The sequence below is a fragment of the Lepidochelys kempii genome, chromosome 5 (genome assembly GCF_965140285.1).
Source record: "Lepidochelys kempii isolate rLepKem1 chromosome 5, rLepKem1.hap1, whole genome shotgun sequence".
Lineage (NCBI taxonomy): Eukaryota > Metazoa > Chordata > Testudines > Cheloniidae > Lepidochelys > Lepidochelys kempii.
The window spans coordinates 3,169,548-3,186,543 of record NC_136384.1 but is presented as its reverse complement, the minus strand read 5'-3'; the positions used below and the strand labels follow the sequence as shown (position 1 = coordinate 3,186,543).

The 16,996-nt window shown below is 61.9% G+C and overlaps 1 protein-coding gene across 1 annotated transcript in view; it reads left to right on the top strand.

The window, feature by feature from the left end:
- The window catches only part of ARID3C (AT-rich interaction domain 3C), a 141,140-nt gene that overhangs the window by 108,311 nt on the left and 15,833 nt on the right, over window positions 1-16,996 (top strand). The window contains exons 5-6 of the mRNA XM_078852999.1: window positions 14,842-15,025; window positions 16,214-16,458. Coding sequence (XP_078709125.1) covers window positions 14,842-15,025; window positions 16,214-16,458 — 429 coding nt within the window. The remainder of the gene's footprint in view (window positions 1-14,841; window positions 15,026-16,213; window positions 16,459-16,996) is intronic.

Here is a 16,996-nt window from a genome sequence, read left to right as displayed (position 1 = left end):
AAACCAGAGACTCATGTCCTGTGGAAATGCCCCAAACCCTCCCGCCCCTCTGGGGCTGCCTTGGCAGTGGGATCAGTCTTGGCGTGGTTTTCCCAGGGGGAATGGTGCCCCATTGCTGTGGAAGGCCCCAGGCTGGTATGGGGCCTGGGAAGAGACAAGACTCCAGCCCCGCCTGCTCTCCAGCAGCAGCTAACTCCGTGCCTGCGGCCCCCCACCGGAAACATCTCCCACTGAGACAGGGTTGCCACTTTCTAATCACAGAAAACCAAATACCTTTGCCCCACCCCTTACCTGAGGCTCCACTCCTGCCCCACCCCTTCTTCAAGGCTCCGCCCCTGTTCACTCCAGTGCCCCCCCCCATCGCTCGCTCTCCCCCACCCTCACTCACTGGCTTATTTTCACCAGGCTGGGGCAGGGGGTTGGGGTGCAGGAGTGGGTGAGGGCTCTGGCTGGGAGTGCAGGCTCCAGGCTGGGGCTGAGGGATTCGGAGGGCGGGAGGGGGCTCCAGGGTGAGGCAGGAGCTTGTGGGGCCGGAGGGGGTTCGGGCTCTGGCTGGGGGTGTGGGCTCTGGGGTGGGGCTGGAGATGAGGGATTTGGGTGTGGGAGGGAGCTCAGGGCTGGGGCAGGGGATTGGGGTGCAGGAGTAGGTTCTGGGTGTGGGCTCTGGGATGCACTGACCTCAGGTTGCTCCCAGAAGCAGCAACATGTCTCTCTGGCTCCTAGGCGGAGGCATGGCCAGGCGACTCTGCACACTGCCCCGCAGCTCCCCGTGGCCGCCCCTGCACCTAGGAGCCGGAGGAACATGTCACCCCTTCCCAGGAGCTGCACGGAGTTGGGTAGGGAGCCTGCCTGCACCATCAACTCGACTTTTAATGAGCCGCCAGGGTCCCTTTTCGACTGGGTGTTCTGGTCGAAAACCAGACTCCTGGCAACCCTACACAGCTACCATGGATGCCCCATGGCTCCCAGCTGCTATGGCTCAGTGTGGTGGAGATCCGGCCGCTGGCAGCTCTGGCCCTGGCCAGCTCAGGGCTATCCAGGAGCCAGGTCTTGTCCCCGGAGCCCTGGGGGGCCAGACCTTGCCAGTCGGTCAGGCTGTGCCTTCCACGCCCTGCAGTCGGCCCCAGGGCCATCGCCCTGCACCAGCCCAGCTGCTGGACGTGTGGCTTGCTCCTTCCCTCCAGGCCGTTCTCCAGTGCTCCCCGCAGTCCTGGGCACTGGGGCCCCTGCAGCCTGCGGGGAGGGGCGGGGCGAGGGTTGGTAGAGGGGAGTGTTTGCACAATCAGCTGTGCTTTCCCTGTTTTACACGCCAGCTCCTTCCTAGCCACCAAAGCCGGGCGGCTGATCCCAGGGGAGAGTCAGTGGGGCTGTGACTGCCTGCCCTGCCCCAGTCACCCTGGGGGCAACCGCGGTGCTGATCCCCTCACATACCCCCCGCGGAAGAGCTGGGGTGAGATGAGGGTGGGGAAAGGCCAGCGGCAGCCCAAGCCCCCAGTCTCGCTGGGGCCTCCCCCGTGTGGCTCGCCGGTGGGACATGGCGGATTGATGTGGCCGCCGTCAGCCCTGATGAAACTGAACGTTTGTTCTGTTCGCTGCCTGTCTAAGCAATTAAACCCCTTTCATTTGTCAGTGGGACGTACAAAATTAGCAGGCGTGAAAAACGGGGCGTCACAGCGGAGTTACTGCGGCACCCGGCGCGTGGAGCTCAGCGGGCCCGGTGCCCACAGGTGCACCCTGCCCTGGCACTGTGCCCTCCTCGCAGGACAATCCACCCACCCCGACTGTCCCTCCCGCATATCCGCCCGGCCTTCTCACCCCCATGACAATCCCCCAGCCCAGGCCGCCCCCTTCCTGCACGACGATCCCCCCCAGAACTCATCTGTAACCTGCCCCCTCCGTTTCTAGAAAGCCATGGTGCCCGCCAGCTGGCCCTGCCACAACCCCAGGCTGGCCCTGCTCTGTGGCTAACCAGAGGTGTTCAGTGACTCCGTCCGTGCTAGGGTAGTTACACAGGTGGGACTGAAATCCCAAACTGGCCTGGATCCATGCAGCCAGCTCTGGAGCGGAGCGCTGCCCACGGTCGCCCGTCCAGGAGAAGAGGAACAAGCCATGCCAGCAAGAGCTAGCGGGAGATCTCGCTCTGCTGCGGATCTGGCCAGGACACCACGGAGAACAGCTTGGCTCCAGATCAAAGGGCTGTCAGTGAGCACAGCTGGTCAGGGGCTGGCTTCACATCCCGTCTAAAGGACGGGTGCCCCCCACCTGCCCTGGAAGGGCACTGCTGAGCTCAGGCCTGTGGCGCATCCCGTAATGAACCGCCATGGCAGGGCGGCATCCCCATGCACCACGCTGGGCATAGGTGTGGTACCGGCTCAGCGGAAAGGGCCTGACTGCCTGAATCTCCCCAGGGAGCACCTCCTCTCGGCTTTAGGGGTATCACTTCGCCATCTGATGCCTGAAAGTGAGCCCAAGCCAGGCCCTTGCCCCCCATGGGCACAGCATCCTGGGCACCAGCAGGGCTGGGGGGGGGGGCTCAGCCAATGAATGCCCACCTGGCAAGGGGCGTCCATGTCCCAGGGCAGGGAACGTCCCCCCCTCTCCCCCGGGCACCTGTTCCTGCCGCCCCCTTGTCCGCGGCAGGTCCCCGAGCAAACGGCGCAAGGCCGTGGCCGAGGCGTGCGCAGGGCCCTGCCGATAATGCTTCGCCATAAATCAATCCCCAGCTAATTGGAGCCCCACAATGGCTATGCCTCCTGAATGGGCTTTTGTGGAGATCTCCGGCAAATAAGCCCGGCGCCATTACTCTTCGGGGGGGCCGGAGACAGGTGCCTTTGTCCCGGAGCTGGGCAGCAGCCACCTCAGCGGGAGGGCCCCGAGATTAATGAAAAGCCATTTTAATTAGCTGGGGGTGGGGGTGGGGGAAAAAAGGGACCATCCATCGTTGCAAACAGGCCGTGTTTGCTTTAGCCCTTATTGAGGCAGGACCCCAGGGATCAGCCCCCCCGGGATCTGAGGATGCGAGGGGCTGGGGCTGGCGAAAGTGCTGGGGGGCGGGGCTGGCTAAAAAGCCCTTGTGTGTGTGTGGGGTGATCTCAGATGTGGGGGCCTGCTGAGACGGCAGGGGGCCTGTCCCACTGGGGACTGGGACCGAGACCCCAAGCCCACTTCCCAGGTGCCGTTCCCACAGGCAAGGGGCAGAAATGGCCAAGAGAGCGCTTGGCCTCAGGGAGAGAGGACTGCAGGGAGCCTGGCCTGCCATGGGGAGAGACATGGGGTCAATGGGAGGAGCTGTGATCCCGTACCATGGGGCAGAGCTGTGATCCCGTGCTGTGGGATGGGGAGCTGTGATCCCGTGCTGTGGGGCACGGGGGAGGAGCTGGGGAAGATCTGTGGTATCTGGCGGGGTAGAGGGGAAGAGGCTGGAGAGGCTGTCAGGTAAGGGGTCGGGGTGTGAGATCAGGTAGGGGTCTAAGCCTGCCGGGGACTCATGCAGGACACTGATGGGTAACCAAGCTCAGCCCGAGCATGTCCCGCAGAAACGCCCAGTGTAAAACACCCCACTTCTCTGTCACACTAAGGGGCTCAACGCAGGCAGAGCCGACCCCTGAGCGGGGGTGCACGGGCCAAAGGGCTCTGCGCTGGCCCTGCTCCCAGCCCGTTCTGCGTGGGCACATCGGGGTGGGACCGGGGCGCTCTGCACTGCGGCTATGCCCTGCCATCCCGGACGCTAACGGCCGGGCAGGCCCCGGCGCTGGCCCAGAACATGGGCAGCACGAGGAAGGGGGCTTGACGCCCCCATGGATGGGAGGGAGCAGAGGAGCACGGCTGCAGCACTGAGAAAATTGATCTGCAGGGCGAGACCGGGAGAAAGAACAAAAGCCTCTTGCCACCCAAGCCAGACACCGAAATTCAATGGAGACAGTAAAGGAAGAAAGGGAGCTCATTTCTCAGGCTTATGAGAAGAAGCCAAGCCAATATCGGGGCCATAAATTAGGGCCGCGGGAGAGCGGCCCTGAGTGACGGTTTCGTTTGAGGTGGCGAGGGCGCCGGTGACAGTCTTGGTGAGCGGAATGGATGGCTCTTCGATCCGCGCCGTGGCCCGCCCCGAAGAAAGGACGGGAATAAATTTGGGACCCTTCTCCCCGAGGCAGCAGCCGGCGTCAGAACCCGCCGGCCATGGTGCCGCAACACAGAGTGGCCGGTGTGGAGTTTGCCAAGTGTCACGTCGGCGGAAGCCGGGGCGGGCACGTTGGTCGGCAGCCCGAGCCCTGCACTGCGGGGTGGGGGGCGCGGCTCGCGCTGAACTGGGGCTTCTGCTTCCCCAGCCCTCCCTGGCTGTGCTGTTCTCATTGGTCCCTCTCCGCTCTCCAGGGCCGCCGGCCCGGAGCAGGGCTTACCCTCTGCTCCCCCTGTGAAAGGGCCGTGGGGAGGAGCGCACGTGTCAGGGTCAGATGCCATCGGCTACGGCTCCTCCCTGCCAGAGGTCAAAGAGGTGGGAGCCGCTGGTCCATGGGCTGTTGCCCTTGAGCCTATGCTCCATGGCGCAGCCCTCTGGCCACCTGTAGGAAAGCGTTAGCAGAGTGTCCCGCTGGCCCTCAACAGGTGGGAGAACAATGGCTGGGGAAAGGGGTGTTTTTGGGGCTCTGATAACATGGGAAGCGGGATTTCTTTCCTAACAGTGCCATCTGGAGGTGGTATCTACTGGAAAGCAGCAAGAACTCGCATGGGGGAGAGAGGGACTTTTACAAACAACATCAAGTCAGCCTGTGGAACTCACTGCCTCAGGATATTATGGAGACAAACAGTAAGATTCGATAAGAGGATTAGACGTCTCTTTACTAAGAGCCACTTCTGCAGTTAGATTAGTAAGGAAATACTGAATAGAGTAAATAAGGCTACAGGAGCCAGGAACCCTCATGTTCCAGGGCATAACTAGACCCCGGTAACTGAGGTCAGGAAGGAATTTCCTCAGATGCTACAAGACGGGAAAATCAGGCATTTTACAAGGATTTCCCATGTTCTGCTAAAATACCTGGCATTAACCCCTCTCGGAGACAGACTGTCAAACCCAGGGACCCCTCTAGGACACTTCAACATTTTCCGAGGGCACAGCATCCGTGAGGTGTGTGTTCCCTTCTCACCTTCACACACACGGGCCTCCTCCAGGTGCAGTCAGGGGTAGAACCCAGGTGTCCTGGCTGCTGCCAGCCCGTTGTGCTGGGTGACCTCTGCGTCTCAGGTGCTGTTCTCTCCCCGTGCTGCGGTCCAGACGGGCCAGGCCTGTGCTCTGGCAGGAGGGCTGTGATCCTGGGGAGGGGGGACACTCATGACCAAGGTGATATTTGCCACCTTCCAGCCCCCTAGGGAGTGGATTCCTGGGGCTGACTCCAGGCTTGTGGCACAGCCCAGAGGTGGGAATCGGGAGACGGATGCGGACAGGGCGCCCTCGTTAGCTCTGCAGCCTTCTGATCATGGGAGCCCAACCGAGCCTCCCCTCCCCGCCCCTCCAGCCCGCCAGCTGATCCCAGCTGACCGCACCCAGGGGGGTCAAGAGTTAGGGGCAGCGGGGACCAGGAGCTCCACACCGGAGCGGGGAGCTCTCATCTCCCTCTGCAGTGACCTGCTGACCACTCGCTCCGCAGGCCAGCGGGAGAGAGAAGCTCCCAGTTCTCCTGGCGGGAAATCCAGAACATGCTGGGGGGGCCTCTATGGGGGCAGAAAGAGGGGAACCCCAGGGACTCCTAGAGGGTGGGGATTTCGGTCAGTCCCTTCCCCCAGCCAGGGGCTCCCCCCATCCCTCAGGTGGATTATTTTCAGGAGATCGTAGCCAGCCAGCCCCAGCCCTTGCCCAGCCCTGCTGGGGTCTGGGGGGTGGGCAAAGGCCCAGGTGACGGCAGGGTGTGTGGGGCTCTGGTGCAGCTCCCCCTGCCCTCCCCAGAGAGTTATGGCATCAGAGCACCTGTAATTCTAGCTGCCTATTGAAGGCTCCGGCCATAAATCCAGGCAGCCCCATGAAGCTAGAAAGGCAAAGCCCAGGTTAACGAGGGCAGGTGAGCCCCAGAGCCCCTGGCCCAGGGAGGAGGCCCTGAAGCGAGGAGCCCTCCAGCCGGGAGCTGGTCTGGGCAAGGGGGAGCAGCTGCTCTGAAAGCCTGGGGCTTCCCCTTGGGGCAGAGGGGAGTGAGGGGCAGAGGGTCCTGTGTTCCCTGCTGCGGGGGTGGAGAGCCGGCAGACAGTCCCGTCCACGCGTCGCCCCTCCGCAGCGGTGAGGGTAAATCCCACCTCTGCCCTGCCGTCGGGCTAGGCTCTCACCAGGGCCCAGGGCTGGTGTGGGGCTGAAGGGGGCTCCGTGGGGCCGCAGAGGACAGTAATTAGCCCTGGGCTCTGCAGGAGGAGCTGTCGATGCAGCAGGGTTATTGGAATTGATTTCAATTTAGAAGCTGAGAGAGGCCTGGCAGGGAGCCACCGCTCTGCAGCACAGCCGCACGCCACGTTAGCACCAGCGGCGGCTCCTCCCGGGGGGCTAGAACCGGGCACTGGGGGTCGGGGCTCCTGGGTTCTCGGCCTGTCGTGGGGAGGGCGTGTGGCTGAGTGGTTAGAGCGGGGCACTAACGGTACGTCCGCACTGCAGCGTAAACCTGGGCTCCCCACTGCCGGGTCTCCCGGCCGTGCTGACGTGGCCGCACCTCACTGCATAGACCACCCGAGTCAGGTCTCGTCTTGAGCTCCATCCACACTGCACAGTGACAGGGTGTGACGCAGCAGGGAGCGGGGCGGATGGACCGGGGAATGTCTGCATGGGGAATGGGAGAGGAGGGGATCAGCCTGTAACCTGAGCCAGGAGGGGGCTGGGGCCAGGTGACACCTTTGCCTGGGGAAACTGGACAAAGGCAGCAGGAGAGAGCCTGCTGGTGTGTGTGTGTGTGTGGGGGGGGTTGGTTTCAGTTTGGGGCTGGGTGGAGGAACACAGGGAACCCCAGGGCTGGGGTCTAAGCTCCCTGCCCCCCAGAAGGACTTGACTGAGGGGTCCTGGTTGTACCCACAAGCTCTGTTTTAGACTGTGTTCCTGTTGTCCAATAAACCTTCCGTTTTACTGGCTGGCTGAGAGTCTCAGTGAATCCAGGAAGAGGGGTGCAGGGCCTGGACTCCCCCACACTCCATGACAACTGGTGGCAGCGGTGGGATGTACTGCACCCCATGGACGGCGCTTCCTGCAGTAAGTGACTGGGGAGCAGTAAAACGAAGGGGAATTGACGGGGACCAGGCGTGCTGAAGAGTCAGAGAGAGACGGTTTCAGGGGGCGGTTAACCCCTGGGAGTGTGTGACCAGAGAGAAGGACTTTTGCACCAACAGGGTCCCCCTGGGGATTGCAGCGAGCGGTCCCAGGGGCGGAGGAGTCTGCAGCTCGACCCTGGCAAAGAGGTGGTGACCTCAAGAAGGACTGGCACACTAGGCGTTCTCCCTGGAAACCATGGAAAGCTGCCCAGGCCTGCAAGTGGCCAGCAGAGAGATGTACGCTAAACGCCTTAAGAGCGACCTGGTGGAGCTGTGCAGGCACAGGGGGCTGCGCATTGGGAGGTCCACCAAGGAACAGCTGATTGCCCAGTTGGAGGAGAGGAATCGCTTGGATGACCCGATCCCTGTCCCTGAGGGAAGGCGCCCGGTGGACGCAGCGTGGGCCCTGGGGCCTGACCTGGCTGGGAGGGGTCAGACTGCTGCTGAGGACATCCCGAGACCCTGCCTACCTATGCCTAGTGGAGGGGTTGGGGGAAGCCCAGGGAATACCGAGGGCACCCTGACCCTGGCAGCCAGCAGGGGATCCTCCTGGTGGAGCTCCCCATCCCTGGAGCGGAGGCGGCTGGAATGGGAGTGGGAGATGAAAATGAGGGAGTTGGAGGATTGTGAAAGGCAGCGGCAAACTGAGCTGGGGGAGAAGGAGAAACAGCATCAGCATGAACTGGAGCTGGCCAGGCTGAGGAGCAGTGGGGCCCCGGCTGCGGTGAGTGAGGGGGGACCCAAGACTGCAAGGAGCTTTGATAAGTGCTTCCTGGCCCAGCGGAAGGAGGGGGAGGACATAGATAGCTTCCTGACGGCCTTTGAGAATGCCTGCGAGATGCACAGGGTTGACCCTGCAGACAGGCTCCAGCTCCTCACCCCCTTATTGGACCCCAAAGCCATGGAGGTGTACAGCAAAATGAAAGGGCAGGAAGCAGGGGACTACGAACTGTTCAAACAGGCCCTGCTCCGTGAGTTTGGGCTGACCCCCGAGATGTACTGGAAAAGGTTCCGGAGTCAGCGTAAAACGCCTAGGGTCACCTACCTACAACTGGTCAACCGGATGCAGGGATATGCCCGCAAGTGGACAGCTGGGGCCCAAGCTAAAGAGGACCTGCTTGACCTAATCGTACTGGAGCAACTGTATGAACAGTGCCCTTCCGACCTGAGGCTGTGGCTGGTGGACAAAAAGCTCGAGAACCCCCAGCACGCAGGGCAGCTGGCCGACGAGTTTGTGAACAGTCGGTCAGGGGGTAGCAGGGAGGAGTCCCAGAAGAACAGCCCCCCCCTCCCCAATGCTGAGAGAGAGTCACCATGGGACCTCCCAGTGGGGAAATGTGGAGAACCCCCTCCTAAGGGGAACGCCTGGCGTCAGGACCCTCCGACCTGCTCGAGGGGACCAACGTGACCTGAGCTGCTATCACTGTGGCCAGAGAGGCCACGTACGGACCCAGTGCCCCAGGCTCAGGGACAGACTGAGCAGACCCAACCTACCCAGGGTTAACTGGGTAGGGACCCAGTCGGATGAGGGGCAGACGACCCAGACAAGGGGGGCTGCCAGCTTACCACCTGCCCCGGAGGGAAGAGTACCCCAGGCCAGCTCCGCCGGAGGGCTGGATGCTCCAGACTCAAGGTTCTCGGTTTACAGGGTGGGCGCAGGGCAGTCCCTCCGGAGAGAGTGCCTTGTTCCCCTGGAGGTGGATGGGAGGAAGGTCAACGGATACTGGGATATGGGCACGGAGGTGACACTGGCCCGGCCTGGGGTGGTGGCCCCATATCGGGTGGTGCCCGACACCTACCTGACCCTGACAGGGGTGGGCGGGACACCATTCAAGGTGCCCGTGGCAAGGGTACACCTGAAATGGGGGTCCAAGGAGGGCCCCAAAGATGTGGGGGTACACCACCATTTGCCCACTGAGGTGTTGATGGGGGGAGACCTAGAGGACTGGCCAAGCAAGCCCCAGACCGCCCTGGTTGTGACCCGTAGCCAGAGCCGGCGAGGGGCACTGCGCCCTGACCTTGGGGAGGGTACCACACCGGAGGCGCTTGACCCTACCCTGGTGGGGAGGGAGCGCCGAGGGGCACGGCTCAGAGAGGCGGAGGCCTCAGACCTGGCCACTGAGGGGGAACCGGGCCCCATCCCTTCCCCAGCCGCTGAGTTCCAGGCCGAGTTGCGGAAAGATCCCTCCTTGCGGAAGTTCAGGGACCTGGCCGACCTCGGTGTGGGACGGACCATGAGGAGAGGCTGCCAGGAGAGGTTCCTGTGGGAGAAGGGGCTCCTGTACCGAGAATGGGCTCCCACAAGGGAAGTAGAGTCCTGTGGGATCAGGAGGCAGCTGGTGGTCCCCCAGAAGTATTGCAGCAAGCTCCTGTCCCTGGCCCATGACATCCCCCTCGCAGGGCACCAGGGAATCCGGCGCACCCGGCAGAGGTTGCTACAGAACTTTTACTGGCCCGGGGTCTTTACCACGGTCCGGCAGTATTGCCGATCCTGTGACCCCTGTCAGAGGGTGGGGAAGGGCCGGGACAAGGGGAAAGCGGCTTTGAAACCTTTGCCCATCACAGAGGATCCTTTCCAGAAGGCGGCCATGGACATCGTGGGGCCTCTCAGCAGGACGACCCGGTCGGGGAAGAAATACATTCTGGTGGTGGTAGATTTTGCCACCCGCTACCCTGAGGCAGTGCCCTTAGCTTCCATTGAAGCAGACACCGTGGCCGATGCGCTCCTGACCATTTTCAGCCGAGTGGGGTTCCCCAAGGAAGTCTTGACAGACCAAGGCTCCAACTTCATGTTGGCCCTGCTCCGGTGCTTGTCGGAGAAATGTGGGGTCCGGCACGACTGGGCCTCAGCTTATCACCCCCAGTCCAATGGGCTGGTGGAGAGGTTCAATGGGACGCTAAAGATGATGCTGAAAACCTTTATGAACCAGCACCCGCAGGATTGGGACAAGTACTTACCGCACCTGCTGTTCGCGTACAGGGAGGTGCCCCAGGAGTCTACCGGATTTTCGCCTTTCGAACTGTTATATGGCAGGAGGGTGAGGGGCCCCCTGGACCTGATGAGAGACGAGTGGGAGGGGAAGGCCACTCCCGATGGAGAGTCAGTGGTGGAGTATGTCCTGATCTTCCGAGAGAGACTGGCTGAACTCATGGGCCTGGCCAGGGAGAATCTGGCCAGAGCCCAGAGGAAGCAGAAGGTCTGGTATGACCGCACGGCGCGGGCCCGTGCCTACGCCACCGGGGATCAGGTGATGGTTCTCATCCCCATGAGAAAGAACAAACTACAGGCCGCCTGGGAGGGCCCTTTCAAGGTTGTCAAGCAACTCAATGAGGTAAACTATGTGGTGGAGCTGTCGAACCGGGCGCACCACCGCCGGGTGTACCATGTGAATATGATGAAGCCATATTATGCTGGGGGAATGTGGTGTTGGCCGTGTGTGGACATTGGGAGGAGCAGGGAGATGACTCTTTAGTAGATCTATTCCCTGGGACCAGAGCTGGTTCCCCCCTGGAAACAATTCCCCTCTCGGATCAGCTAACCCCTACCCAGTAAGCTGAGGTCAGGGGGGTGCTGCATCCGTACTGACAGCTGTTTTCCAACCAGCCTGGACGCACTAATCTGACTGTCCACCGGGTGCAGACAGGGTCGCACCCGCCGATAAGATGCTCCACCTTCCGAGTCACAGGGAAAACTGCTCAGGACCTGGAAAGAGGGGTCAGGGACATGCTGGCTTTGGGGGTGATCCAGCCATCTGCCAGCCCTTGGGCCTCGCCGGTGGTGCTGGTCCCCAAAAAGGACGGGTTGGTCTGGTTCTGTGTGGACTATCAGAAGCTCAATGCCATCACTGTATCGGATGCCTACCCCATGCCCAGGCCTGATGAGCTCCCAGACAAGCTGGGAGGAGCTCGGTACCTTACCACCATGGACCTTACAAAGGGCTACTGGCAAGTGCCGCTGGATGCAGATGCCTGGCTGAAATCGGCCTTTATCACCCCTCTGGGCCTCTATGAGTTCCTGACCCTGCCTTTCGGCCTCAAGGGAGCGCCGGCCACCTTCCAGCGCCTGGTGGATCAGCTACTGAGGGAGATGGAGAGTTTTGTTTTGGTGTACATTGATGACATCTGTGTCTTTAGCCAGACCTGGGAGGACCACATGTTCCAGGTTAGACAAGTGCTGGACCGACTCCAGGGGGCTGGGCTGACTGTAAAAGTGGAGAAGTGCAAGGTGGGGATGGCGGAAGTATCTTACCTGGGCCATCGGGTGGGGAGCGGCCGCCTAAAGCCGGAACCAGCCAAGGTGGAAGTGATCAGAGACTGGCCCACTCCCCAAACCAAAAAGCAGGTCCAAGCCTTTATTGGGATGGCTGGGTACTATCGAAGATTTGTGCCCCACTTTAGCACCATAGCCACCCCCATCACTGAGCTATGCAAGAAGGGGAAGCCAGACAAGGTGGTCTGGACCGAGCAGTGCCAGGAGGCTTTCCGGGCGTTGAAGGAGGCTATGGTCAGTGGCCCAGTTCTGGCAAACCCAGACTTCGACAAGCCCTTTGTGGTGTTCACCGACGCCTCCGACACGGGACTGGGGGCGGTGTTAATGCAGGAGGATGGAAAGGGGGAGAGACACCCCATCGTGTACCTGAGCAAGAAGTTGCTACCCCGGGAGCAACACTACGCGGCCATCGAGAAGGAGTGCCTGGCCATGGTGTGGGCCCTCAAGAAACTAGAGCCCTATCTCTTCGGGCGACACGTCACCGTGTACACCGACCACTCTCCCCTGACCTGGCTGCACCAGATGAAAGGAGCCAACGCCAAACTCCTGAGATGGAGCCTGCTCCTGCAGAATTACGACATGGACGTGGTCCACGTGAAGGGAAGTGCCAACCTGATAGCGGATGCGCTGTCCCGGAGAGGGGGCCCCGAACTTCCCTAGGTCACTGGTCACAGTGACCCCACTCAGTTCAGTCTCGAAGGGGGGAGAGATGTGACGCAGCAGGGAGGGGGGAGTGTTGACCTGGGGGTGTCACAGGGGAGTTTCAATGGGGATGGGAGACCTGAGAGCCTGTAACCTGAGCCAGGACGGGGACGGGGAGGTAACACCTCTGCCCGGGAAACTGGACAAAGGCTGCAGGAGAGAGCCTGCTGGGGGGGCGGGGGTTGGTTTCAGTTTTGTGCTGGGTGGTGGAACATAGGGCACCCCAAGCTCCCTACCCCCCAGAAGGACTTGACTGAGGGGTCCTGGTTGTACCCACAAGCTCTGTTTTAGACTGGGTTCCTATTGTCCAATAAACCTTCCGTTTTACTGGCTGGCTAAGTCACGGTGAATCCCAGGAAGAGGGGTGCAGGGCCCTGACTCCCGCACACTCTATGACACAGGGCTTGGACTGTCCCAGCAGGACTCAGGCTCTGACCCTCCCCCTGGCAGGGCCCTAGGACCTGGCTGCGCACTGACCCGAGTCAGACTGATTTGTGTGTGGACGGAAAGGGGGCTTGGGCTCAGCCCTAAGTCAGAGCCTGGGCATGGTGAGCTGTGTAGACGCCCTCGGTGTCAGCAGGAGATCGAGGTTTTGAACCCCACCCTCGTGATCCCAAACTCTTTGTTTACTCCCACGCCCGCAACGCTCTGCAACCGTGACCTGCCATCCCTGTGTGGCCGGCTGCTTGGTCGTATCCAGCCCTGGCATTATTACTGAGTGTCATCACTGAGACAAGGGGGAGCTGGGCTGGCTTATTCCAGGGCTGCCTATGGCCCCAGTTGTGCCTAGGGACACCCAAAGCCTCTGCTGCCCATAGCCACAATGCCGGTTGCTTTCCAAGGGCCTGGTCCCTCCCCGCATAGCCTCCCATGGCTCTTGGCTCAGTCCTCGAGGCAGGTAAAAGGAGCCCGGCTGTGTGGGACCTGGAGGGTGCTTGGCAGAGAGGCTGTCTCCGTGACAGCGTGGCAGTGATTTTCCAGCAGTTTCTAGCCTGACATGAATAGTTGGTGGAGTCCTGCTCCCGGGTCAGACCCAGGAATCTCTTACTAGCCATGTGGCAGGCTCTGAGCCCCGAGTACAGCCCCCCAGTGTCCTGGGGAAAGGGCAGCCCAGCTCCCATCTTTGCCTTTGGTCTGTCTGGGCCGTGCAGAAGCCCTGGCTCAAACCCGTCCGGATCTGGAGAGTGATCTGATGCAGATCTGGTTCCAGAACCAAGCCTTGCTGCTCAGCCCCGGAGCTGCTCTGGGTAAGGAGGGACACCCCCCAATGGGACATAATGCAGCTCGTCTTCTAGCCAGGGGGTCCCACTAGCACCTGCCCCCCGCGAGTGAAACCTGAGTCCCCAGGAGCCCCCATGGTGGAATTGCAGCCTCCACAGCTGTGTGCTTTGAGGCTGCCCCATTTACCGTGTGCACTGGAGTCGTGGCTAATGCAAAGCCCAAGAGCCACAGGAAGAAGCTCTCCGAGACCCAAATGCAGCCCTTGGCTGTGTGTACTGTGTGATCCCTAAAGACTACAGGTCCCATCATACATTGCCACACCTTGAGCTGACTTAATGCCTCGGAGTTCTCCACCCCTTGCACGTGCACCGTTGCCCTCTCCAGGACAGAGCCAGAACCGCCGCACTGTGTCTCATAGACTCTGCACAGGGCTGAGAACTGGAGCAGGAAGAGGGGCTGCGCCGTCGCCGTGGGATGAGGCGTGTGCCCGCAGGCCTGGTGCAGCATTGAACCGGGGGGCGGCTGCAATCTGCTCCAGAGCAGCCAAACTGGAGGAGGCTCTCGGGCTGCTGCCAAGTTTCCCACCCTCGGCCTGGTGCCGTTCTCGTGCCCTGCGCTGGGGGCTGTTGCTGGGACGTGGGTTGCTGGAAGCTCCAGCAGCCAAGCAAAGTAACTTTTTTCATCCAGGCCTTTTTAGGGTTTGCTCCCTTGACTTCGCTCCTGATTCTTTGGTGACATTTCAGGTTCGTCCCCTTGGGCCCCCTGCCGGACCCAGCAGCAGCGCAATTAGCCATACAGGCTGCTCTCCCAGGGCAGGTGGCATGGCCCAGTGGGCTGGGAATGAGCTAACGCCTTCTGCCTCTTTATGGGGGGCACCCACGGGGACTTCGCTTCTAAAGCTTTTCACCTCTGGAGGGCTGATTCCAGTCCAGCCCGGGGAGCAGGGGACACTTGCTGCAGCAGCCAGGGTGCGATGAGCTGATCTGAGCCCCGTTCCTCGTTCCACGTGCATCCGTGTTACAGGACCAGCCGGCCCAGTGAGCACTAATCTGCCCTCTCTCCAGCAGAGCTGCCAGGGACTCCGAGATTGAGACAGGGTCTTGCCGGGTGCTGGGGGAGAGGTGGGGGGAAGCTTCCCCTGGTTCTGCCCAGCTCCTCCCACCAGCGTGAAATTGACTGTGCCCGCGGGAAGCAGCCAAGCAGGGCGACGACGGTGTATGTCGAACAGCCCCCCTTTCTCTCTCTCTCTTTTGCATTCCCTCTCTCTGCCTGGCACGCGCGTGAACACACACACACCCCCTCGTGCTCTCTGGTGCACACACGTTCTCTCTTTCACTCGCACCCTTTCTCTCTCTCTGTCTCTCTGTCTCTTTAAGGGACTCCAGTGAACCGAATCCCCATCATGGCCAAGCAGGTGCTGGACCTGTACACGCTGTACCGACTGGTGACCGAGAAGGGCGGCCTGGTCGAAGTGATCAACAAGAAGATCTGGCGGGAGATCACCAAAGGCCTCAACCTCCCCACGTCCATCACCAGCGCGGCATTCACTCTCCGCACGCAGTGAGCTGCTGCCGCCTTGCAGGGCGCGCGGGAGAGAGCTGGGCTGGGGGTGCCAAGGGGGCAGGGTCTGGAGGGTGGGGAAGGGAGGTTATGGGAAGGGGGGAACCAGATTGGGAGGACCAGGCTTTGCAGAGGGGGTCAGCCCCACTCCAGCGCCATCCCAGTGGCTCCTGCTTCCCGCAGGGTTTGGCCAGGTCCAGTAGTGATGATGGTGTGGTCGTCGTGAGGGATAATGGCCGGCGTGTGCGCCATTTGCCCTCTGGCGGCCGTCCCACAGGGACGCTGAAGGCCTTTCCTCTGCCCACCACGGGGCCTCTCCCTTAGCTCAGGTAGTAGAGGCCGCCAGTTTGCGCCCCAAAGGTCCAGGGGTGGCTCAGAGAACGTCAAGGCTGCCAAGGGACTCACTCAAAAGTCAGTAAACGCCAGAGTGAAGGTTGACGACCGAACCGTAACTCTGCCCCTTGTGGGTTTGCACCTGCATTTGTGCAGCACCTAGCACCGTGGGGCCTCGATGCTGAATGGGCTGACACAGCCCTGGCTGGGATGATTTAGTTGGGGATCGGTCCTGCTTCGAGCAGGGGGTGGGACTAGATGACCTCCTGGGGTCCCTTCCAACCCTGATATTCTATGATTCTATGATTCTAGGCAACGCTGCAACCCAATCATTAATGGTAACACCAGACAGGCCTTGCCATAGGTGCCGACTCCCCCTCTAGCCGGGGGGGGTGCTCAACCCCCGCTCCCCGAGCATCCCCCGCTCCCCGAGCATCCCGAGCCCCGCCCCCACTCCACCCCTTCCCCCAAACCCCCTCCTCACCTCTTACCCGCCTCCTCCCCCGAGCATGCCCCGTTCCCGCTCCTCCCCCTCCCTCCCACAGCTTCCTATGTGCCGCAAAACAGCTGTTTGGGTGGGAGGCACTGGGAGGGAGGGGGAGGAGTTGGTCAGAGGGTGAGAGGTGCTGGGGGGCAGAGGGGAGGGGGCAGCTTGGCTGCCGATGGGTGCTAAGCACAGGGTGGCTGGAGTGGTGACCCATTGTCCTTGGATGGGAGCATTGCTCTGAACCCTTTGAAATGCTCATGTGGGGTCATTAACCGGCCAGCCGGCAGCGGTGCGGGGTGGAAGATGCCACCAATCACAGCCAGGGGCTCATCACCCTCTGTGTCCCCCTCGCCCCCGCCCCCCTCCAGGTACATGAAATACCTGTACCCCTACGAATGTGAGAAACAAGCCCTCAGCTCCCCCGGCGAGCTCCAGGCCGCCATCGACAGCAACCGGCGAGAGGGGCGGAGGCAGACCTTTGGGACAGCGCTTTTCAGCTACTCCCCCGTGGGCACCCCGGCCATGCTGGCCTCCCCGAAGATCCCCATGCCGGCCCTCACCGTCTCCACGCACAGCTGCAGCCAGACGAGCCAAGTGCACGCCATTAAGAAAGGTGGGCGGGGCGGGGAAGCCCCACAGTCAGGAGGAGATGGGGGACGGGGCCGCCTTCAGTGGGACGGGATCGCAGCATCCGCCAGCAGCTAGTGGGGGCTCGCCTTTGGCCCCGGGGGCAGGAGACGCGGGTCTGTCCCCCGTGCTGCACGCACGCTGCTTAGTGGGTGGATCGTGGGGATCCAGCCGAGGGGGCTGCCCCGGGAAGGAACTTGGCCACCCACTCGCTGCTGGACCCCGCAGAGGCCACGGCGTCCCGGTCTGCTGCAGTCTGGCAGGCAGTTCTTGGGGGGGAGACACCCAGCTGGTCCTAGTGGATGACCCCGGGCAGCTTCCTGGAGGCAGGCGATGTGCCCGGCTCCCTAGCCAAGCCCCCAGAGAGGGGAAATGCCTTCCCGGCGACCCCGCCGGCCATGCCTGGGCACAGGAGCGGCACCGCGCGTGGGCACCGCTGCTATGGGGATCCCAGCCTGGCAAGCGCCCGGATTCAGGGGCTGCTTTGACTCCAGCCCCGAGGAGCTTGCCCACCGCGGGGCGTT